Source organism: Aquarana catesbeiana, linkage group LG01 (assembly GCF_042186555.1).
Source record: "Aquarana catesbeiana isolate 2022-GZ linkage group LG01, ASM4218655v1, whole genome shotgun sequence".
In the NCBI taxonomy this organism is placed as follows: domain Eukaryota; kingdom Metazoa; phylum Chordata; class Amphibia; order Anura; family Ranidae; genus Aquarana; species Aquarana catesbeiana.
This window is the reverse complement of record NC_133324.1, coordinates 950,263,023-950,287,101: the sequence shown is the minus strand read 5'-3', so window position 1 is coordinate 950,287,101 and position 24,079 is coordinate 950,263,023. Positions and strand designations below refer to the sequence as shown.

General features: G+C 44.5%; 1 protein-coding gene across 1 annotated transcript in view; it reads left to right on the top strand.

Moving 5' to 3' along the window:
• Positions 1 to 1,115: 1,115 nt before the first annotated feature.
• LOC141121706 (von Willebrand factor A domain-containing protein 5A-like) overlaps positions 1,116 to 24,079 on the top strand; it is a 43,105-nt gene continuing 20,141 nt past the window's right edge. Inside the window, exons 1-8 of the mRNA XM_073611422.1 lie at positions 1,116 to 1,311; positions 5,662 to 5,722; positions 7,660 to 7,862; positions 8,608 to 8,830; positions 12,678 to 12,847; positions 15,758 to 15,872; positions 16,685 to 16,854; positions 17,981 to 18,069. Coding sequence (XP_073467523.1) covers positions 5,662 to 5,722; positions 7,660 to 7,862; positions 8,608 to 8,830; positions 12,678 to 12,847; positions 15,758 to 15,872; positions 16,685 to 16,854; positions 17,981 to 18,069 — 1,031 coding nt within the window. The 5' untranslated portion in view covers positions 1,116 to 1,311. The remainder of the gene's footprint in view (positions 1,312 to 5,661; positions 5,723 to 7,659; positions 7,863 to 8,607; positions 8,831 to 12,677; positions 12,848 to 15,757; positions 15,873 to 16,684; positions 16,855 to 17,980; positions 18,070 to 24,079) is intronic.

Sequence of the window (24,079 nt, the reverse complement as noted above, 5' to 3'; positions counted from 1 at the left end):
TATACGTTTTTTTTTTTTTTTTTTGCTAACACCCTAGAGAATAAAATGGCGGTTGTTGCAATGCTTTCTGTCACACCGTATTTGCGCAGCGGTTTTACAAGCGCACTTTTTAAAAAAAAAATACACATTTAGAATTAAAAAATAAGACAACAGTAAAGTTAGCCCATTTTTTTTATATTGTGAAAGATAATGTTACGCTGAGTAAATTGATACCCAACATGTCACCCTTCAAAATTGCGCCCGCTCGTGGAATGGCGACAAACTTTTACCCTTAAAAATCTCCATAGGCGATGTTTAAAAAAATTCTACAGGTTGCATGTTTTGAGTTACAGAGGAGGTCTAGGGCTGGAATTATTGCTCTCGCTCTGCCGATCGCGGCGATACCTCACATGTGTGGCTTGACCACCGTTTTCATATGTGGGCGCTACTCGCGTATGCGTTCGCTTCTGCGCGCGAGCTCGGCAGGATGGGGCGCATTTAAAAGATTTTTTTTTTTTTTTTCTTATTTATTTTACCTTTATTTTTTATTTTTACACTGTTCTTTAAAAAAAAAAAATGTTGTCACTTTTATTCCTATTACAAGGAATGTAAACATCCCTTGTAATAGAAAAAAAAGCATGACAGGACCTCTTAAATATCAGATCTGGGGTCAAAAAGACCTGAGATCTCATATTTACACTGAAATGCAAAGAAAAAAAAAAATTGTCATTAAAAAAAAAAGGCCATGGGGGGGGGGGGGGGGGTAGATTTACAAGAATGTGAAGCACTCAGAATGTGGTGCAGCTGTGCATGGCAGCCAATCAGCTTCCAGCTTCAGCTTGTGCAATGAAGCTTTGGAAATAAAACCTGGAAGCTGATTGGTTTCTATGCGGAGCTGCACCAGATTTTGCACTCTCCAGTTTTAGTAAATAACCCCCCAGAATGTTATAGTACATCAGAAATCAGAACATGCTGTGTGATGCACGGCCATGCAACACACCCTTGTTTTTTTTTTGTTCTTTTGTTCTGTTTTGTGAGCTGAAGTCATAGGACGTCATTGCCTTGTTCTTGTGTTGGGACTGCACTGGGTAAGGTTGCAGATGTGAACACTCCGGCACTGACCTTCCCCCCACCCATACACATCATAGAAAGATGGTGTGTCCCTTTAAGCCAAGCTGTGTATGATTGCTGCATGCCGGACACACCCAGTGATCTATAAGATCTCCTGCAGTCTCTGTTGTCTCCTCTTCTCTTCCTGTACACAGCAGACATCCCAGAGACCAGCCATCGCCTGCAGGGGACACCGCCTGACCGCCATCTGTCCTGCACAAGGTACGTCCAGGGCGCGGCCCGGGGGGGGATTCTAAGTCTAGGATTACAGCAGCTGCTGCACATAACATATAGGGAACGTGCATGGAGGTCACAGGTTTTACTCAATCACATCCAGGAGTGAGGAGGATCAGCACCTCCTGAAAAGTGATTTGTTTGGTGCACTTTTCAGAGGTGCTTTGACAGGCTGCACATACCTCCCCAACTGTCCCTGATTTGGAGCAATGTCCCTCATTCCTCCTCATTTGTCCCTATTTTGGTCTGCTCTGTATAGATGTATATAAAAAGCACTTTTTATCTATGGAGCGTCGGATGTCGGCGGTGACACGTCCGCTGACATCCGACCCGCTCCGATCCGAAAAAGTGTAACAGAGGAAAAACCTACTTTTCCATCCGTGATCGGATCGGGTGACGACGCACTCCACGGTCCGTCATCATCCAATCCCCCCCCATAGGATAGAGTGGCGCTCTGACAGGTCCGTCGCTGCACACTGTGGATCTGTCATTTTTCCTGCTCAGCGGGGATCGGCGGAGCGATCCCTGCTGAGCAAGCGGATGTTCACGGGGCGGATCATCACTGATCTGCCCCATGTGAAAGGGCCCTTAAAAAAAAACAAAACACACACACACACACACACACACACACACACACACACACACACACACACACACACACACACACTTTTTTTTTTTTTCCTGGCAAGGGGTGTGTCCTATGCTTGCATACTTTTGCTGATAGGTGTCCCGCATAGGCGTGTGCGAGGTGTTATCGCCTTGCGTGGTGCATATTCCCCCCCCCCCCCCCCCCCCTGTTTAGATCACTGATATTTCATCCAAAAAAAAAAGTTATAACATAATTTTAAAAGAATAAAAATACAACTACTGACACTGCCCTACTGACACCATCAGTACATAAACATATGTATTTGAGCTGCGCACACCTATGGTGTCCCTCATTCCCATCTAAAGAAAAGTTGGGAGTCATGCAGGTGGAGGTGATCTGATCTCTGCTTTAACCAACGCTCCACAGCCCCATTCATTGCATGTAGTTGGGATGTGTTTGCGACAAGTCCCCACTTGCTGACCCGCCGCTGTACATGTACTGCGGCCGGTCGGCAAGTGGTTAAGCAAATGGGGACAGGCCAGCTCTACTGCACGAAATGACGTACCCGTACATCATTCTGTGCAAAAGTCAGTGTGTGTGTGTGTGGCCAGGGTGGGAGCCAGTCAACAGGTCTGGCAGATGTGATGTCCGCCGGCCACGCCGTGATCGGTCCCACAGAGACACGGCGGTCTGCTGATCTAAACAAGGTAGCTCGCCCTCAGGTAAGAACAGCGAGATCTTGTTCCTGCTAAGCATACAGTCAGGCCATACACATACACGCACTTAACCCTTAGATCAGCCCTGATGTTATCCCCTTCTCTGCCCAGTGTCATTAGTACAGTGACAGTGTGTATTTTTAGCACTGTAATTTGTCCCCCCCCCCCAAAAAAAAGTGTCAATGTCAGGTGTCCGCTTTGACTGCTGCAATGTTGGAGTCCCGCTAAAAATTGCTGCCATCACTATTAAAAAAAATAATTAAAAATGCCATAAATCTATCCCCTACTTTTGCGCAAACCAATCAGTATACGCTTATTGTGATGGGTTTTTTTTTTCTTTTTTCCAAAAATATGTAGCAGCATCCATATTGGCCTAAATTGATTCTATTTTTTTTTTTTTTTGTGTGTTCAGTACAAAGTAATAAATGGTGTGTGTGTGTATATATATCTATTTATCTCTATCTCTACGCCATAGAGAATAAACTGGTGGGTGTTGCAATTACACGGTATTTGCGTAGAGGTTTTTCAAATGCAATTTTGTGGGTGTGTGGGGGGGGGGGGGGATACACTTTAAAGCGGAGTTCTGTTAACTAAAAAAAAAAAAGAGAAAAATTTAAAGTCAGCAGCTACAAATACTAACTTTTTTTTTTTTTTTTTTTTATAATCGTACACTTACCTGTCCCAGGGTCCAGCGATGTGGGGTTATGAAGCCCTGCTCGTCTCCCCCTCCTCTCTGCCGTGCCGGAATTGTAACTGTGGGTTCCTGGCTGTGGCTTCACAGTCGGGCATGCGCGAGCCGCACCGTGACTGGCCGGGCAATCACCTGTGACGTGTCCCAGATGATTGCCGAGAGGGAGGGGGGGGGGGAGAGGTGATCTCCCTTCCGGTGCGACGGGAGGAAGTGGGAGCTGGGACCTTCTAAAAAGAGGGTATCGGTGTCCCGTTCCCCCCCCCCCCCCCCCCCCAAAAAAAAGTCAAATGTGACATGTCAGGGGTCACCTCCCTTAAAGCGGAAGTTCCATTTTTGGGTGGAACTCCGCTTTAATAATTTTTTTTTTTTTCCCCACAAATAGAGCTTTCCTTTGGTGGTATTTGATCACCTCTGCGGTTTTTATTTTTTGCGCTATAAACAAAAATAGAGCGACAATTTTGAAAAAAACGCATTATTACTTTTTGCTATAAAAATGTTTTTCCTCAGTTTAGACCGATATGTATTCTCCTACATATTTTTGGAAAAAGAAGTCACAATAAGCGTTTATTGGTTTGCGCAAACGTTATAGCGTCTACAAAATAGGGGTTAGTTTTATGGCATTTTTATTTATTTATTTATTTTTTTTTTTTTTACTAATAGCGGTGATCTGCGATTTTTATCGTGACAGCGACATGGCGGACACATCGGACAATTTTGACACGTTTTTGGGACCATTGTCATTTTTACAGCGATCAGTGCTAAAAAATTGCAGATCAGGAACACTCTCTCTTTGATCCAGAGAGCAACAGCTCCACAACTGGATTTAGCAACCACCGGACAGGCCTCTCGCTGACCTAGCAGCCAGTGCGATGCTCGGTCATAGTCTCTGCCACAGACTTTAAGATGTGGTATAACTGTTACACAATCCTCTGCCACAGGATTGGGTAATTAGCAACTTGTTGCAATATCAAAGGCTTGATCATAGTACTGGTTCCCTTTTTCCTGAACTTACGGTACTGCGTGGTAGGTGACCCAGGATACATCCTCCAGGCTCTTCTAGAGGCACTGGCCTTATTGCACAGTCCTCTCCTGAAAAGTCCTCCCCTGGATTCTCCAGTCGCTCAGCTTCTTCCCACAGGCAAGACAGCACAGGACTACCCCTGGATTGGTAGGCCCCAAGACTTTTGGGCCTACCTTCAGTAACAATGCCTCGGGCCAGCCGGCCCTGACACAAACTTGACGGCAGTGACATACCTTAGGCCAGGAGGGCCATCAGGTCAGAGCTCTTCTGTCACGAGGTCTTCCCCTTAAGTACCCTCTCCCAGAATGCACAGCAGGCAGACCACACCCACTGACTGTTTCCGGGCAAGTAGGCACTCAATACACCCAGCTTGTTGCAATTTTCAGCCTTGGCCGAAATAGGGAGCCATCCCTAGGCCAAGGGGAAAACCGCAGAACCAGAATTTACAATAACTGCAGTCTGAGCTAAACTACAGCTTCAGACAACTAAATTTTTACTTATAGCGTCTGTATTAAAAATACCAGTGCTACACTTGTGTGTAATTTTTTTTTTTTGTTTTTTTTTTTTTAACCCAAAAAAAAAAAGCATTTGTAAGACCGCTGCGCAAAAATGGTGTGACATAGTATTGCAACGACCACCATTTTATTCTCTAGAGCAGTGGTCATCAACTCCTGTCCTCAGGGCCCACTAACAGGCCAGGTTTTATGTATTACCTTGGGGGAGATGCAGACTAGAATACTGCAATCAATGAGCAGCAAATGATATCACCTGTGATGTATTTCAGTTATCTTGCAAACCTGGCCTGTTAGTGGGCCCTGAGGACAGGGGTTGAGGACAGGGGTTGAGGACCACTGTTCTAGGGTGCCTGGAGAAAAAAAATGTATGTTTGGGTGTTTGAAGTAACTTTCTAGCCCAAAACCTGCTTTAAGCCCTGGTTCACGTTGATATGATTTGACATGTCAAATCGAATGCCAAATTGGTGGCAATGGCAGTGTCCGAATCGGTGCAAAGCCGCATTTGCGCCACCGCACCGATTCCCAAAAGTAGTTTCTGTACTACTTTTGGAGACTTGAGGTGCGATTTTCATTGATCTCTGTGCAGAAACCTGCACAGATGTCTCTGAAATCGCCACCGAAGTCAGGACTGACATGTGAGATTGTGCGAGTTCAGCTGAACACGCATGACTTTATTCCCGCATGTCAGTGTGAACCTGAGCTAAACTTGTAAACACCAAGTGTAAAAAAAAAAAAAAATAGGCCTGGTGGTTAATAGGTCTTTGAAGTAATGCCGTGTAAGAAATGTGTTTATTTTTCCATTGCAGATGTCTGAGAGCTTGCCGTGCTCGCAATGCTGCGGACTTCTAACAAACCAGAAGCTGCCTAGTAAGTCCTTTTTTGTCTTTCCTTTTATTCCCAACTTCTCCTTCAGGAGAAATTCTCCACAGAAGTCCATCATGACCTGCTACAAAAGGTCTATAGGGGAGATAATGCGAGGTTGGGCGTGGTGTAAATTATGTAGGCAAAGGAGGACCTTATCTTTCCTTTTAGGAGGGACTTGCCCCTTTTTGGGAACCTCCGGATTAGTTTGTTCTCTATAATGTGCTTCCAAGATGAAGGACCATGGTACTGAATGTCACCATAAGAAATCTTTATGTAAAGGAAGTGAATGTTCAACTTTTTTTTTTTTTTTTTTTTTTTTTTTGCTAGTGCTAAAAGATTAGCGAGATTTACCCTTACTTCTGCCACGTGTGTAGCACTAACTCAGAGGAGAAGCTGGGTTTTCCAGGGCTTCCCAATGGTGACCTTCCCTTTAAAGTGGTTGTAAACATCAGACATGAAATATACACAAAGCATATCCCTCTATAGCTTGTACTTGTCTCAATCCAGAGCACTAAGTGTCATTTCTGTTTGCTGTCTAGTTCTTCTGTTATCAGCATGAGTCACTTCAGAGTTTTCCTGACAACAAGAGAAAAATGGTGACAGGGGAGGGAGCTCCAGCAGATTGACAGTCTCAGCTCTGTTGCTGTGTGGAGGGGGGTGTGTCACCTTCCCTCCAATCAGCTCTCTTCACTTGGCTCTGCTGAGTAGAAATTCAGCTCTCCATCCCCCTTTTTTTCTGAACACTTATGCCGCGTACACACGAGCGGACTTTTGCGGCAGACTTTGCCCGACGGACGGGATTTAGTCGGACAATTCAATCGTGTGTGTGTGTGTGGGGGCTCCAGCGGACTTTGTTTTCTCAAAAGTTGGACGGACTTAGATTTGAAACATGTTTTAAATCTATCCGTCGAACTTGAGTCAGGTCGAAAAGTCCACTCGTCTGTATGCTAGTTCAACGGACAAAAAGCCACGCTAGGGCAGCTACTGGCTATGAACTTCCTTGTTTTAGTCCGGTTGTACGTCATCACGTACGAATTCGACGGACTTTGGTGGATTGTGTGTAGGCAAGTCCGTTCATTCAGAAAGTCTGTCAAAGTCTGCCGCAAAGTCCGACTGTGTGTACGCGGCATTAGGCTTTATTAATTATGCCCTTTCTTCAGATGCATAGACTGCTGATAAACAGGTCCAACTTTACAACTGTACAACTACCGCTATTGTTAGACGCAGTAGCGTTAATATTGGCACAATAAAGGTGAATGCTAATAGCAATGTGGCCTATCTTGTACTGCTAGTCCCTATCTACACCACAGGCCATTGGGACCAGTATAATGTTTGCCGGTGGTGAGGCCCTATGCTCTAGATATAGCTCTCTTGGGAGAATGTTTGTAATCCAAGGGATGTCTACAATTCTTGGGTGGATTCCCCTTATGGAAGTGAAGGGGCAAAGTGGGGGGGGGGGGTCCAAAGAACAATGTGGGGTGTCCACCTTATAAATAAGAGGAGATGCAGGAGAGCCCTAGTGCAGTATGTATATAACCTTTTATAAGGGTGCTGGTTTAGATATAAGAAGTAAACATGGTAACTTGCATTTTGGCAAGGTTGTGTACCAACACGCAACCTTGCATAGGGGTATTCTTGACATACACCCATCTCCACATGGGATAGAGTTAGTCCCCCAATGCCTCAGGGGTCTGAGTCCTAGGTCCCCATATAGGATTCTAGGGGGTGATGTACAGGGGGGGGGAAGAAGAGTAAAAAGAAATAGTGGTGGTTCGAATAGCGGAGGCACCTCCACCATTTGAACTATCAATGGGGTTTTTTTTTCTCTAAAACGTTAAAATCTTGCAAGTGCTACAACTACAGACTGGGTGATGCTATGCTGTCAAGATTTGGTGGTAGCACTGTATAATTGAAGTAAATGCCTGTGCTTCTGTGTCCAGTTCCTCTACAGGGGATCTGGGTTGATGTCCAGGTGAAAGGCTTTGTGGCGGATGTATCGGCGACTCTCAAGTATAAGAACAAGGAGGAGAAGGCGGTGGAAGCCATCTTTGTGTTCCCCATGGATGAAGACTCCGCAGTCTACAGCTTTGAGGCCACAATAGAGGGGAAGAAGATTGTAGCCGACCTCCAGGAGAAGAAGCAGGTACTGGACACACTGCTGGGGGTGTAAAACTGCTATCCAGGAAACATCACTACAGTGCCGAACAACCTCCTAACCTTCAGCCATCTGTCTTTTTTTTTATGCAATCCTAAATGTTGCAGGTTTGCAGATCTTGACCTGTCCCTTCCTTCCTGCAGTTTTTGTCCATAAACTTGGTCTGCCTCTGATCAGTAGGATGCTCCTGAAGGCATGAAGAGGCAGAACAGCTTTTGACTTTCATTGCAAAAGTTAACATTTGCATACAGGCCAATGTATGGCAGTAGGGTTCGGTACCTAATGGGTCTTGCATTTAATTCCCACCAATTTATTAAACTGACTCAGAATACTTGCATTTAAAATGATCCTGGTCTCTACTGTACCCCTCACAAATTTCAGCAGTTGTGGTCCAGAGAAAAGGCAGCACTGTAGGCACCACAGATATAATTTGAATAATTTTCAGGATTACATGTCCAAGACCTCTTATTAGTTAAACCTCTGGACAGGGGAGGTTTGGGTCGTATTGGTACAATGTTGCATGACCAGGCAATTGTCAAGTGTGACCATGCTGAAGGCTGAAAATGTTGGCCTGGTCAGGAGGGGGGCGTGAAGTGTCCAGTAGGCAAGTGGTTAAGAATGGAATAAATTCCAGGACTTTTATGGTTTTTACAATGTAGAAGGGTTAATGAGCACAATCCACGAGGCTTGCATTCATTTTTAACCTTTGCCATTCTTCTTATTGCTCTTTCAGGCTAAAGAAACCTACGATGAAGCCATCAGCCAGGGTCAACAGGCCTTCCTTCTGGAGGAAGATGAGAGTTCCGGGGACATATTCAGTATCAGCGTTGGGAATCTTCCTCCTGGTCAGGAGGCCGAGGTCACCATGAATTACGTGCGGGAGTTGTCAGTGGAGGCAGATGGAGCTGTGCGTTTTGTTTTACCCGCTGTGCTCAACCCCCGATATACCCCAAAAGGTAGGAGCATATTTCTGTGAAGTTTAAAGGTGAGAGAAGTCTAGTATTTCTTATTGGGTAATTATGGTTCAGAATACATCCAGTAAAGTCTGGAATTATTGACTTGCAACACTTCTAAGTGGATATACTTTGTTCAGACTTACGGGTTGGGCAAAAATATGGAAACTGTACATGATTTTCATATGTGAAAGTGACGACATGTTTTGCATTGAAAGCGGACGTGACGGAACATGGGATGATGGGCAGCATAAACTCCAAACGTACAAAACACTAGACGCACCAAAACCGGATTAAGAACATCCACGGCCTTGTTTGTTGGTTTTCACAAATATAAACAATTAACAATTCGCCATAACTTTTTTTTTTTTTCTTTTTTATCAATAAATACTTAAAACTGTAAACCAAATTTGTCAAAATCGGTGGGGATGCTCTACAAATATCCCTCTATCAACTTGCATACATCCACCTCCTGCTTAAATAAGGGTCCTGGAAATTTCTATAATGTTTTGGGGGGTCGGGTGATCTTAAATTACTTATGCTCAAGGACCCCCCCCCCCGAACTTCCAGAACATTCCCAATCAGCTGACCTTTTTTGAACTATCACAAAATTCCCCTATTGAAATTAATCGATGTGGGGGGCCTTCAACTCCTACCGCCACCATCCCATGATGGAAAAGGGGGACCTCTTAAAACAAGCTACCCCCCCCTTTCCTCACATTGTCTTGCTGCCGCTACAGATTTTGTCCAACCATGTGCACCTCATGGTCCAGACATTGTTTCCTGAAGGCAGAGCCATTTACCAAGATGATACTCATATTTAAATAGCTGGTTTTGTCAAATCGTGGTTTGTGCATGTGTATGAAGTCTCGCACCTTCTCTGGGAGCCACAGTCACCAGACCTCAATATCAGAGCCATTGTAGCCCATTTCGAGAACAGGGTTCAGGTTCATTTTCTGCCTCCAGCATCTCAGCGAGAACTGAAATTACTTTTGCATGTGGTATTGGATTCCATTAGCCACCATCCAAGAGTTAGATTTGTCCATTCCCGGGAGATTTTAGGCCATCTTGGATGCCAAAGGTGGTCCAACACCATGTTTGGTAACTATTTCATTCTTTTACCTGGCATTTCCATAATTTTTGTCCAACCTCTGTAAGGTAAGAACTTTTGTTTCAGTGCACAGCAAGTATAAGCAATTTATGAACGGAGAGGAATATGGACTGAAAACTGCCCAAAGGCCAGTGAATTTATTTTGTGCAGTGGCATTCAAGTTGAGCTTCAGACCCACATATCAAATTCACCTTTCATTAAAGTGGTTGAAAACCTCAAGCTTGTAGTTGTGCCTATATTAAGGCTTGCCTATTGGTACTGTAAATCTCTCCTAAACTTGCACCGTTCAGGAGATATTTATTATATATGCAGCCAATGACCTCATTGGCGCATGCTCTCTGACGCAACGGCCACCTGGGCCATTCCTTCAGAATCCTGTGCCATAAATGACGGCTCCCCTGCGCATGTGAAGGAGTGACGTCATCACGGCAACGGCCAGTCACACAGCCGGGGTCTGCGGGCCTGGAAGGAAGACGAGGAAGATGGATGCGGCCTCCAGTGATGTGATCGCATTTCTGGAATGCTTAGTTTTCAGGTAAGTTTCACAATGAGCTAGTATCCGATGCACATTATACCTTTTCTTTGCAGGTCTGAAAAAATAAATAAAAGCAAGCACCCAGCAGTTTACAACCGCTTTAATACATCATTAAATGTGTGTTCAAACCTCTTACTGTCCACATAACACATGGGCGGCAGCAAAGAGGGTGGGCATTAATGCCTACACACTGGACATGTGCATCCATGGGCAGCAGAGCTTTATGTGAGAGCGCACTCCCAGCAGTGACTGTCAAATACAACTTTCTCTCATGTGACCCCAGTGTCAGCCAATCGGTGGTCTAATGATCGGCTGATCTCTCCCAGCCCCCAACATTAAGCCCTTGGTAAAGGGACGTCGGGGCTGGTGTAATTGCCTGAATCTGATTTGACATCAACCCCTGCCGATCTCGGTACAGTAGGGCTCAGACTGAAATGGAAGCAGCACACAGTGCCAATCGGCTGTCATGAAGTGCGAATGGGCTGACCATGGACATGCTGGTAGGAGAGAGATGAGCTCAGTCTGCTGCTTTTCATTTCACTATTCAGTCACAGGCTGGGGAGGGATAAGATCTAGAAGGGTTACTGAACTGCAGCTGAAAAAAAAAAAAAAAAAAAAAATCGGGTCATCTACCGTGTCGTCAGACATGCTGCTGTGACAGAGCTGTGTAAATCTCAGGCCTGAATAGACAAATGGAAACCCTTTTTCAGATGGAATGGTTCTTTGGTGTATGTATCATCTGTTTGTTTAGTGAATTTGTCTGGAGCTTTGGGTTGGGTACATTTGCTTGGTACGAAGACCGAACACTCCCTGGAGTCTTTTAATGTTGCAATGTATTTGCTGATATTATTTGCTTTGGGATCATTGGTATTGTGATACCCTTATCATGCTAAACCCCCAATGCTAAGTTCATTCAAGGACTGCTAAACATGGAGCCAGAATGGCTTTTATTCACGTTACACTGGTTGGAATTTTTAGAATGTAATAGTCTTCCATAGCTGAGACTGATGTGGGGGGATGTTGGAGTGTAAGCTCTTCTGGTAGAGAGACTGATATGACTGGTTCAGTGTTCTCTGTACAGCACTGCAGTATTTGTCAGAGCTATGTGTAATAGTGTGATTGGGGGGGGGGGGGAGAGACAGAGTGTAAGCTCATCTGGTGAATGGCTCAATGCCCTCTGAAGAGACCTGAGGCACACCTGTATGTTGGCTCCTAAAATGTTACAATATATGTGTGTTTTTAAAACGATTCAGATCAGTGTGAGCCTACTGCACAAATCTACAAACTAACTAGGGGCAACTAACCTACCAACATATTCATTGTAGGAGACCAGATGCCCCAGAGGATATACAAATCCAGGGAGAAATGCATAAGGCAAACACAATGTGATTTAAAGCGGGGTTCCACCCAAATTTTGAACAATATCTGTATGTATTCTCTTCCTTGCCTAGATGCTGACATGCCATTTCAAAAAAAATTTAAATCGCCGTAATTACCTTTTTTATTTTTCTATTCTTCTTTGCACTTCCTGGTTCTCCTCCCGTGGGAGTAGGCGTATTTCTAGCCTCTCCCAGACTCCTGGGAGCTAGTCTCAGGCTTCCCAGGATGCCACTGAGCATGTGCGGGAATGAGCGGTGAATGCTGGGAGCACGGCATTCACCGTATCCAGGAAATAAATGCTTGTGGGCTTCAAATGCCCACAATGAAGATGGAAACCTCCTGCAGTGAATAATATAAGTTATTCTTTCCAACGAAATCTGACACAGGCGGACATATTACACACAATATGTGAGTATGTAATGCTGAGAAGAAAAGTTTGTGAATTAACTAAAAAAAAAGATAGGTGGACCCCCGCTTCAAGATTCCGGTTGGAGCCCAGTACGGCACATCTAACCACTTCTCAATGGAATGGCTAATGTTGAGTTGTATTTTCTACCCTTTGTGGTCCTATCCTTTCCCATGTATGGGGGCCTTTTGTGCCGGTCATAATCCAATGAAGAAAACCACAAGGCACTCGCCACCCACCTCTTCGCATGTGCTCCTGGTGTAGCTATGCAGTGGTGTCAGTAAGGGGATATCGTAACAGTTTGGTCCATTAAAAGTCTCTGGTCAGAAAAGCTAAGGTCTCCTAATTGACGATATATAAATGATTAGTTGGGACATACCAATTCCTACTTATTGTGTTCATTACATTTCTTCCTAAGGTGAAAAGGAGAGCATTTCAGCCACCCTACCCAATGTGCCAATAAGTGATCTTCCATACACACTGAGTCTGAAGGCCCAATTCCAATCTGCCTACGGCATTAACAAGATCGAGAGTCCATGTAACATCACTCCAATCCAGTACACCAATGACGACAAGACAGAGGCCAAGGTGAGGGAACAAGTCCTTTCTGATGTTCACTTATTATATTCCTTGTTTAAGTTTTTACATTGTAGCACCCCTATCCTGTGCAGTTGTATTTTTGTGGGCAGGGCTGACTTGCACGTGGCCTTTTGCTCTTTTGCTTCTCCTTCCTCTGGACTCTCCGGTGTATGCACTTGCTAATGACCAGGCGAGACCAAGTTCAGGTGACCTCAACATTATGAAGGTGCCTTCACTTAGAAGGGAGCTGTTTACCCTAGTGTCTCTGTATCCTAACCTGAAGCTGTCATGAACCTTTATCGATCAATTCCTGATGGTGTTGAGGCATGGTCTCCACTACTGCCTGTGGGCCACATCTAGCCTGCTACAAGGTTTTTATCTGGCCCTCAGCTAGGGCCAGTGGTGTATCCTTAATGTATGAAGCTGCCTATGGTCTCTGCTTTTTCCAGTGCCCTAGAAACTAATGGCCAACATTCACAGGAGGACATAATCTCCACCCTTTCAAACCTGTTCTGCCTCCTGGCATCTGCACTTCTGCTACAACCAGGCTGTAAGTCTTACTGTGGTACAGATTACTTTGCTGGGGGCACTAATGTAAGGGGGGGAGAACTCTGATGGGGACTTTGACGGTAGGGGAAGTTTGATTGGGGCACACTAATGGGGACTCTGATGGGGAACATGATGTAATCGGGATTCTGATGTTAGGATGTACTCTTATTTACAATTTTTTTTTTTTTTTTTTTTTTTTTTTTGACCTGCCAACAGTTGTAACATGTGTTTGAAAAGCTTGGAGACCCCTTGTCAAGGGAGAAAATGTTTGGGAACACCTTTTGCAGAACTATCTCTCTTGGCACTTCTCACTGAAAGGGGGCCTGTGTGGAGAATTGTTGTCTGGGACTGATCCCAGCATTAACCATGTGCTGAGAACCCTGGGCACTAAGAGTGGGAGTGGAAAACTGAAAGGAGCTAGGCCAAAGATGTGGTCTTGTTTAAAGAGGGTCTCAAAAGAGCTGATGCCTGAAAATTTTAAGGATTTTTTGCCCAAAGGCTCAGCAATTTTGTTTTCTGCTTCCAAAGGGCCAAAAGTCAGATTCAGCAGCAAGGAAATACTGTGATTGCTCTCAAAGGATCAGAGTTATCTGGCTGTTCTGTCCAACATCTATTTTTAGTGTAGGCAGGTGCATCTCCCTTCCCCCCCCCCCCCCCCCCCACTATAGGTGGTGCTCATCCAGAGCGGGATTGCAGCTGGAGGGGAAGCCAAGGGAAACTGTTTCTTTGGTTCTCTGGAGCAGTGTTCCAGTTGGCTATGCTGCATCCAGGTGACCCTGGTGGCCATCTTGCATCACGCAGAATATATTTAGGTCCCTGCCCCTGGGTTTTGGCACACATTTTGTGAAGTGGCTAGTGTAGAGTGCACACCCTCCTCTTAGGGACAGTACTAGCAGTTGGGAGTAGGAACAAGTAGGGCCTACGTCTGCACCACTGCAAGCTCCCTCTTGGGTTGGACTGGCCAGGCTGCATTCCACCTCCCTTGGTAAGTGCGGTCTTCATTTCGGGCCTACTGCTGCTGACTCTCTGCATTGACTGAAAGCTCCCAGTCAGGGGAGCTCCCCCTCCAGGCTATTTTGTACTGTTTGTGAGTTCTTCAATACGTCGGTTACTGCACGCTGGGCCTCTTACTTCTGCTACACCATGCTGCACCAACCCAACAAGTGGTCTGTCTGTCTGTCTGTCTGTCTGTCTGTCTGTCTGTCTGTCTGTCTGTCTGTCTGTCTGTCTGTCTGTCTGTCTGTCTCTGTCTGTCTGTCTGTCTGTCTGTCTGTCTGTCTCTGTCTGTCTGTCTCTGTCTGTCTGTCTCTGTCTGTCTGTCTCTGTCTGTCTCTGTCTGTCTCTGTCTGTCTCTGTCTGTCTCTGTCTGTCTCTGTCTGTCTCTGTCTGTCTCTGTCTGTCTCTGTCTGTCTCTGTCTGTCTCTGTCTGTCTCTGTCTGTCTGTCTGTCCCTTCCGAAGGAAGGATTCACATACTTTATGATGTAAAAGTTCAATGTGTTAAGAGAAGGCCTTTATATTACAATATTTCTTGATTTAAGATATTAATAAGAACATTGTGGTTTTTTTTTTTAATAATATACTGATATGTAGTATTTGATTTTAGAAGTTAAAGGAAACGTGTATTGTATGTTAAAATAGATTTACACAGTGTTTTTGCCCACACTTCAAGAATGTCAAAGCTTAGTGACTGAATAACCCCCACCCTTGCGAGTGAGGTGGGAGGGAAACTGTTACATTAAAAGCCCATGATTTTCTGTGGAATTATAAGACAAACCTTTTTAGGAGAAGGTGGGGGCTGAATTTAGGAGTAAAAAAAAGCCAGTAACAGTTTTGACACACAGCACGAACGGCTACATCTACACACACATCTGATTCAATCTTCATCTTAAAAATATTATACATTATTAATGACCTTCTATACTTTGCTATTCTTGTAATATTTTGCTAATTTTATTAAATCCATTTTTGAGTTCTTACACAAGAACTGAACGGACTTTCTTGGCACTTTCCTCATCAATATGAATTATTGAAATATCGTTATTACCATTAAACGAGAATATTACAACCCCCTAAATCCTCCAAGTTTGCAAACTGCATTAAATGGTAAAAAGACCCTGGAGGCTGGGGCCTGATTGTCAGAGGTTTGTGACCTGTTAGATCCAGAGGTAGCCACAGGATATGTAGGAGAACCCATTATATCCAGTGGCTCCTTGGGGATTCTTTGCTGCAAGAGCCTCTACTTTGGTTGGTGTGTGTGTGTGTGTGTGTGTGTGTGTGTGTGTATATATATATATATGGTTGGCAAGAGATCCATAAAGTACTCCCTTGTGGATTGTCCTGTGTGAAAACATCTTTCCATATCTCCATAGGTCTCATTGGCTGAAGGCCATAAATTTGATCGAGATGTAGAAATTCTGGCCTACTACAATGAAGTGAACAAGCCCAGTGTCACTCTGGAGTCTGGTCTTCCAGATGCTGCAGAAGGTCAGTTGATCTGTTTTGGACCGGAGTTTTATAGCGTGCTAATGTTGCATATTGATCCTCAATCATTCAATCTTCCATTGGAACCCTTCCACCCTCATACAAATGCATTACAATAAAGCCCAATTGAACAATCAGTTTAAATAAAAACAAACAAAAGGTGTGCAGTCTTATTTGGCTTTCCTTCTATAAAAGCCTCTCTAGTTAGCATGGTGCAGAGAACCCTTGCTCTTTGGAAGCTGTGGTCCCTCTGCAGAGGTACAACACACCGCCTGCTTATGCAGCGTCAGAGCTTTCCATTCAGCAGGGACTATGGGTTTTGGTTGAGGAGCTCTTGTTCTGACTCGATAGTAGGCATGTCGGAGCACTGTTTCCATGCACAGAGCAAGGGTCTTTCTTTGGAGCATGCTGGCAGGGGACAGGCTTTCCTACTCCTGGCTGTGACTACTTTCTGAAGAAACCTCTAGGACTATGAACATCTTTGTTTTTTTATGCACCTGGAATGCATTGACGTTCATTGAACTTTGAATCAAATTCCAACCAGAAAATGTATTTTTGTTCATATAGAGTGGAGAAGGTTCTTTTTCCCCATCTATGTTCTGATTGGGGGATTTCCAACCACTTCCTGCTAGGACGGGACACGATGGAAAATCTCTCCAATGTGTATGCAGACTTTAATAAAAAAAAAAAAAAAAAAAAATTAAATGCAATTTTAGTAGAGTTGGGTGGTGGTTCCCTTATGATTTCTTGTTTGCTCTTTGGTTGTGCAGTAAAGTACTTCTGATGTTTTTTGATTGACTCTCTCTCCTGTTAAGATTCTTTTATGGCGTATCCCATCGCCATGTTGAATTTCTACCCCAGCTTTCCCGAGACTCAGGAGCAGTCCAAGTGTGGAGAATTCATATTTGTCGTGGACCGGTCTGGCAGTATGGACTGTCCAATGAACTCTGAGCCCAACGCCCCAATGCGCATCCAGAGCGCTAAGGTCAGTGTACTGCGCCTAAGCAGTACGTGCTTGGGAATCATTGCGGGGGGGGGGGTACTCATGGGCAACTAACCATGTCCAATAAGAACTGCTGCGCAGATGTAGTGTACAATCCTGATATCTTACAGTAGTCATGGTGCTGGCGGATTTAAATCTAGCAAATGTGCACAAATTTATCAGCAGCTGCCCAATAGTAAAGGTAAAGACAATGGACTAGAAGTGGAGAAGATGGTGGTAGGGGATAGAGCAATGAGAAAGGGCTCTCAGTGATGGAAGACAACAAACTTGGAAGTAGGTTTGCCTTTGTGCATTTTTCCACATTATGGCAAGACCCCTCCTTGCCCTGGTTTGTAGGAGTTTAGTCCTGTCTTAAAGACCACCTGTGTGGAGAAGCATGAGACCATGAGGTTCCAGGTCTGTATCTCAATACACAACAAAGTCTGGATGAGTGAGATGGACCCTTGAGCTCCTGGTCCACTTTCACATGATGGTTCTGATCAGGTCTGCCTGTCTGTTTTTCTGGCACACCTGATCGGAAGGTCCATTCACCTCCTATGGAATTGACTTTGACTAACTTTGACCTGCTAAAAAAAGGATCTGCCCCAACCCCCCCCCCCCCCCTTATGTAGGCAGCTCAGTGTAAACGACCAGCAAAGTCCGTTTTTGCTCTTGGCTTTCCATGGAGCAGCATGGTGCCCACTCTGCAGAAACCTGAATGGACATGCCCGCTCTGCTCAGCAGATCTATGGACAGAGCGCCAGACCCCCCCCCCCCCCCCCCCCCGATCAAAATGGAGTCTGCTCAATGTGAAAGGGGCCTTTGGGGAACTTTTTTTTTTTTTTTGTAACAGAAGGCTAGAATCCCTGTCAACTTATTTCTGTGTTCCTGTTGCAGATTTTCCATCCCTTGCCATCTGGTAAAACAGCTGTCACCAGGATTGAAGGGATGGGTACATTTTTAATATAGTCCCAGATAGCAGTGACTTGAAATAGACTGGATTTCCACCCAACTTTCATCTACTACTAGAGTATTAATGGCCTGCCCCATGGTTATATGGTATTTTATAAACCTGAAGCCCTGTGTGGGTTTTTTATTTATTTTTTTTTTTTTCCTATCATCCCTCCAGGAGACATTGGTTCTTCTATTGAAGAGTTTACCCCTTGGATGTTACTTCAACATCTATGGCTTTGGCTCCACGTTTGAGTCTTTATTTCTGTAAGTATAACAGTAACATGTGTGTTAAAGGGAACTTTCAAAATCGTTTTCTGGGGTGGCACAGGAGAACTGGACCAATGTAAAAAAATATTCAGACCTGGAATTCTTAAAGTGTACACTAAATCCCCAAAAGTATTGGGACACCTGCATTTACACGCACATGAACTTTTTTTCTGATTTAAAGAAAATATATATTTTTATTGTGCATAAAGTGAAATAAGATGGTTATAACTGGTAGAGCATACTCAAGAATCGGGTACAAGTTATACATTGAAATATTGTAACTCAACTGCACAATAAGTGTAGTATCGGACATGGTAATCAATGTTAAAATAACCGTAATGCCCCGTACACACGGTCGGACTTTGTTCGGACATTCCGACAACAAAATCCTAGGATTTTTTCCGACGGATGTTGGCTCAAACTTGTCTTGCATACACACGGTCACACAAAGTTGTCGGAAAATCCGATCGTTCTAAATGTGGTGACGTAAAACACGTACGTCGGGACTATAAACGGGGCAGTGGCCAATAGCTTTCATCTCTTTATTTATTCTGAGCATGCGTGGCACTTTGTCCGTCGGATTTGTGTACACACGATCGGAATTTCCGACCAACGGATTTTTTTGTCGGAAAATTTTATCTCCTGCTCTCCAACTTTGTGTGTCGGAAAATCCGATGGAAAATGTCCGATGGAGCCCACACACGGTCGGAATTTCCGACAACACGCTCCGATCAGACATTTTCCATCGGAAAATCCGACCGTGTGTACGGGGCATAACTCAGAACTGAAAACGTACAGCTCCCGAAGTGCATACCATTTATTAGTATAAAAAATGGGAAAAAAAGGAAGTATCTTGATCGAACAAAAGATCCCATACTCATCCATATAGCTGAAGCTAGTGCACTCCCATTTTCCTTACCTATACCTGTAGTAATCTAGCATGAACAAGTTGCGGAGGGGCTATCTCAAGGTTCTCCAACCACTCCTGCCAGACTTTGGTAAATTTACCCGGTACATTCCTATGTTGATGAGCAATTTTTTTTTTTTTTTTTTTCCCCTGACAAGTATTCACCAGTTCTACTCACTGAGCAGATGTGAGAGCCAAAATCTTGCAATCCATTTCCTGGCCAGATGAAGCAACCTAATTAAAGCGATTCAAGTAGAGGGAGGGTACAATTCCTCCACCAGACCTCCCAATAGGCATGTAATCGGGTCCACCGGTAGTTGATGATAAATATTAAGCTTGACAACATCATGCCAATACTGAACAATTTGGGGAATTTCCAGAGCAGATGAATCAGAGTACCCTCATGTAGCTGACACTTTGGGCACAAGGGGGAATCTCTCCTACCCCATTTATGTAGTTATATTGGGGTCCTGTACACCCTGTGAAGGATAAATAAATGACAATTTTTGAGCCACGGAGACAAACTGTCTGAGTTTATAAGTGAAATGGGCCTATACGAGTTGGGTTGCAACGGATTCTTGCCCGGCTTGGGTATGACCACTATGACAGCCTCATTCATAGATTGTGGGAGATTTCCGCATCGCACAGCAGCATTTCAGGTATCTAACAGGGGTGGTAGGAGTGATTCACTGTACCTCTGGGAGACCATCCATGCCCGGGGATTTACTATTGGCCATAGAGGCAACTGCTTTAGTGAGTTCCAGTTTGATAGCGTTTAATTTCTTACGATCACCCATAGACAGAGCTGGGAGAGGACACTGATCTAAGAAGGTTGCTAAGTCCATATCTGTGGGAGAGACCTTGGAGGTATAAACATCCTCAAAATATTCCCCAAACACTGATTCCACCTGATCCGAACCGTGAACAATTACCCCGGCCGGGGTCTAAATGGCATCAATCTGACTTTGCCCGTTGTGCCCGAGAGATCACTGCCAATAGATGTCCAGTATTTTCCCCCCTCTTTGAAATATCGCTGTAGCATAAAGTGTTTTTCTTTTGTTAGGCACATGACCTTTAATGGCATCCCAGTCTTATTCCGAAGGGTTCAATATTGAGTTGGCCCACCCTATGCAGCTGTAACAGCTTCAACTCTTTTAGGAAGGTTGTCCACAAGGTTTAGGAGTGTGTCCATGTGAATGTTTGACCATTCTTCCAGAAGCACATGTGAGGTCAGGCACTGTTGGGCAAGAAGGCCTGGCTCGCAGTCTCTGCTCTAATTCATTCCAAAGGTGTTCTTATCGGGTTGAGGTCAGGACTCTGTGTAGGCCAGTCAAGTTCCTCCAACCCAAACTCGCTCATCCATGTGTTTTTATGGACCTTTGTGCACTAGTAGTCTAATGCCGCGTACACACGGTCGGACTTTTCGGCTACAAAAGTCCGACAGCCCGTCCAACGGACTTTTGGCGGACTTGCGGCAGACTTTCTAACGAACGGACTTGCCTACATATGATCACACAAGTCAGACAGATTCGTACATGACGTACACCGGACTAAAATAAGGACGTTGATAGCCAGTAGCCAATAGCTGCCCTAGTGTGGGTTTTTGTCCGTCGGACTAGCATACAGACGAGCGGATTTCTGGGTCCGGTGGAGTTACGACGTAAAGATTTGAAGCATGTTTCAAATCTAAAGTCCGTCAGATTTGTGGCTGGAAAAGTCCGCTGAAAATCCGGGGAAGCCCACACACGATCGGATTGTCAGCCGGCTTTGGTCCGTCGGACTTTTGTAGACAAAGTCCGACCGTGTGTACGCGGCATAAGGCTGGGATGCCATTAAAGTTTGTGCGTGTAAAGGCGGGTGTCCCAATAATTTTGGTAATGTATGTAAACCCTCACAACCCATTCAGTTTAAAATGGAAATGAGAGGCAAAGTGTATGTACACCTTTCTCCCCCTCCAAGTGATCACATGACCTATATTCTCAGCTGCAGAAGTCACTCAGAGCTGGAGGAAGAGAAACGGCAGCACACTGGTCCTCCCAGTAATAGGCTGTGCAGGGGGTAATGTTGGGACAAGTCTCCTCATTGGAGGAGAGCAGGCTGAATGTTCAGCACTGCTAAAGAACTGAACAGGCTGTGCTCCCATGCCTAATGTGGTCTGTCTGTAATGGAAAGCAGAACAGGAGAGATTTTGCACAAAGGAAGCAATACAAAGAGGACAGACTCCTCAAGTACATGGTACAGCAGGCACACATCGGGATAATGAAAAGTTGGGGTTTGCATAATCATTAAAGGTGTTTTTTGGCAATACTGAGATGAACGAACTTCTGATTGAAGTGTCCTCAGATGAGGGTGTATATGGGAGAAATTCCTTATCTGCACAATCAATGCTCATTGTAATCAAAGACTAAGCCTTGGGCAGAGTTTTTTTTTTTTTTTTTTTTTTTTTTAACTGCTCCCCTCCCTCTGGAAACTTGCCCATGTAATGTATACTAATAAATTCAGATACTGCGCCCAAATGGTATTGAGTCTGTCACTTCATGAAATATAGCATAACCTGGGACTACACTAGCACTTGGGTAATTGGAGACTAGAGCGAGGGAGTGGTGGCTCCATAGGCTTCTAAAGATTTACACTACAAAGCCAAAAGGTATGTGAACCCTCCTCCTAAATGGAGACTCTTCCAGTGAAGGGCTGGAGGCCAAATTATTATTTTACAGTGCATTAACATACTTGCGTTTTTTATATAACACGATCTAACATGCCTAAACATTTTTTTTTTTTTTTTTTCATATTTGTCTTTAGAGTGCCTCTGTATTACCTGGTTGATCCCGGTTGCCCTCTTCCTAGTATTAAACCGACCACACTAAGCATGGAAGCTAATCCATGTTAGCGTGGTCAGTTTACATAATCTGTCATCCTGTTTGGAGATAAAGGCACGCTGTGCAAGCACATGGCATGCCTGTATCTTCTGTGATCAGTTCAAAGCCATGCCCCAGATGGCAAGCTATTCAGCTGCAAGTTTGAAAATGACTTGCTAGACTTGCCAAGCTTCACGAGTTTGTTGCACAATTGCAGCAGTCCACACTGCATGACCCCCAGATCCACTTTCTTTGCAAACATTCTGCAAGTCTGCTGGTTCAGTTATGTTGTGCAATAGTCATCCCACCACAGGGGGTCACTGTGGCCTGAATTTTCATGCTGTAGATTTGCTGAGCTCTTGCTGTAGACTCGCCACTGCAACTTTGCTCTTGCTAGAGTCTTGCAATGCAAATTTGCTACAAATTGGGAAAAGTGTCAACTAGAACTTGTGCTTCAAGTGCTCTGCAATTGTACAACTTGCCAGTGAAAATGTGCAGCAAGTTAAAGTGGAGCTCCACCTTGAAAAAAAAATTACACCAAAAAACCTAATTTTTTTTTTTTTTTTTTTGAAGAATTTTTTAAACTTACCTAAACCCTTGTTGCTAGGCAGTCTTCCTAATCTGCCTCTTCCTTTTCCATGGCGTCTTCTGCTCCTCGGTGAGTGGCCCCGTTGCCTTCTGGGAACTGTGTGTATTCACAGAACACCACGGGGCCATTCAGAGTGCCGCTCACGCGTGCGCAGTAGGAAACTGGCAGTGAAGCCGTAAGGCTCCACTGCCTGTTTCCCTTACCTAGGATGGCGGTGCTGGGACCCGAGAGCTGAGGGATGGTTTGGCCTCGGGCGGCCAACATCGCAGGCACTCAGGACAGGTAAGTACTTAAAGTTATCAGCTACAGTGTTTGTAGCTGCTGACTTAAAATTTTTTTTTATGGCCGGAATCCCACTTTAACAGACTCACAATTCAACACTGCCACAAATTTGTGGCAAGTTATCCTTGCTATCTGTGTGTGTGGGGGGGGGGGGGGCGCCTTTTCAATTTTCAATTAACAGAGCTCAGCTAGGGAAAGGTGAAGAGTAAGTGACGTAATGCCACTGGGTCTATGATTGTGTTTCTTCAGTGGAAATGCGGATGATTGGCAGCAAACGTCACTTCCCGTTATGACGTGAAGCCCCAATATGAATATGCCCATCTGCAGGTCTGTGAATGAAGAGCCATCACGTGACCTGAAGTGGGGCTTTTTTTTTTTTTTTTTTTTTTTTTTTTTTTTTTTAAGCTGATGAAGGAAAGTTGTCCTAAAACTACAAAGATGGGTCTGTTAAATACTTGCATTTAGCTATGCAATAGTGTAAATGGTGTTACTTGACTTTACAACCTCTTAATGCTACAGCATGCAAAGACATTTTAGACAAGTCGGATCAACTTTGACAGTTTTGTGAAGGTCTTTTTGTTTTCTTATGCCAGCATGACTGTGCCTGTGTACAAAGTAAGCTCTATAAGCATCAAGCAATAAAGATGTGGTTTGGCTATGGAGGAACTTGAGTGTCCTACACAAAGCTCCGACGTCAACTTTACTGAATCTTTGCTCCCTGAAGACATGGTTGGACCAGTTTTGTGTAAAGGAACACAAGTGGTCTGCACACAACTGTGGCACAAACTTTGCTACATAGATGTGGTCTGAACAGTTTGGTGTAGAGTAACTCAAGTGGCCTTCAGAGCTCTGACCTCAACCCTACATTTACAAGGAACTGCGAAACGAATTGCAAGCCAGGTCTTCTCATCCAACGCCTGTATCTAACCTCACATAGGTCATGTATGGCTGCATGGGTACACATTTCCAGACACTTTTTTTATTTTTGTGGAAAGCCTTCCCAGAGGTTTATAGCCACAAAGGGGGGGGGGGGGGGGGTGCGCAACTCCCATATTAGTAGCTATGGATTTGGAATGGGATGTCAAACAAGCTCTTATACATGGGTGTGATGGCCAGGTGTCAACTATTAGCCACTTTATGCCCAATATATTGCACACCAGTTCTGTTTCAGTGACCATATACCACAAGACTTAAAGTCTTGGTAAAATATGGCTGTAGAATACTGGGTATTACAACTGGAAAAATGTGTACAAAAGGAGTAGTTGCTCAGTGATTCAATTACCTAGAACAAATGAGCAAGGTAAGGATGCATGTTTGCTTTGTCAGTGACTTGCTTTGCCCTACTGATCCAATGGCCAGAAAGCCATTGGA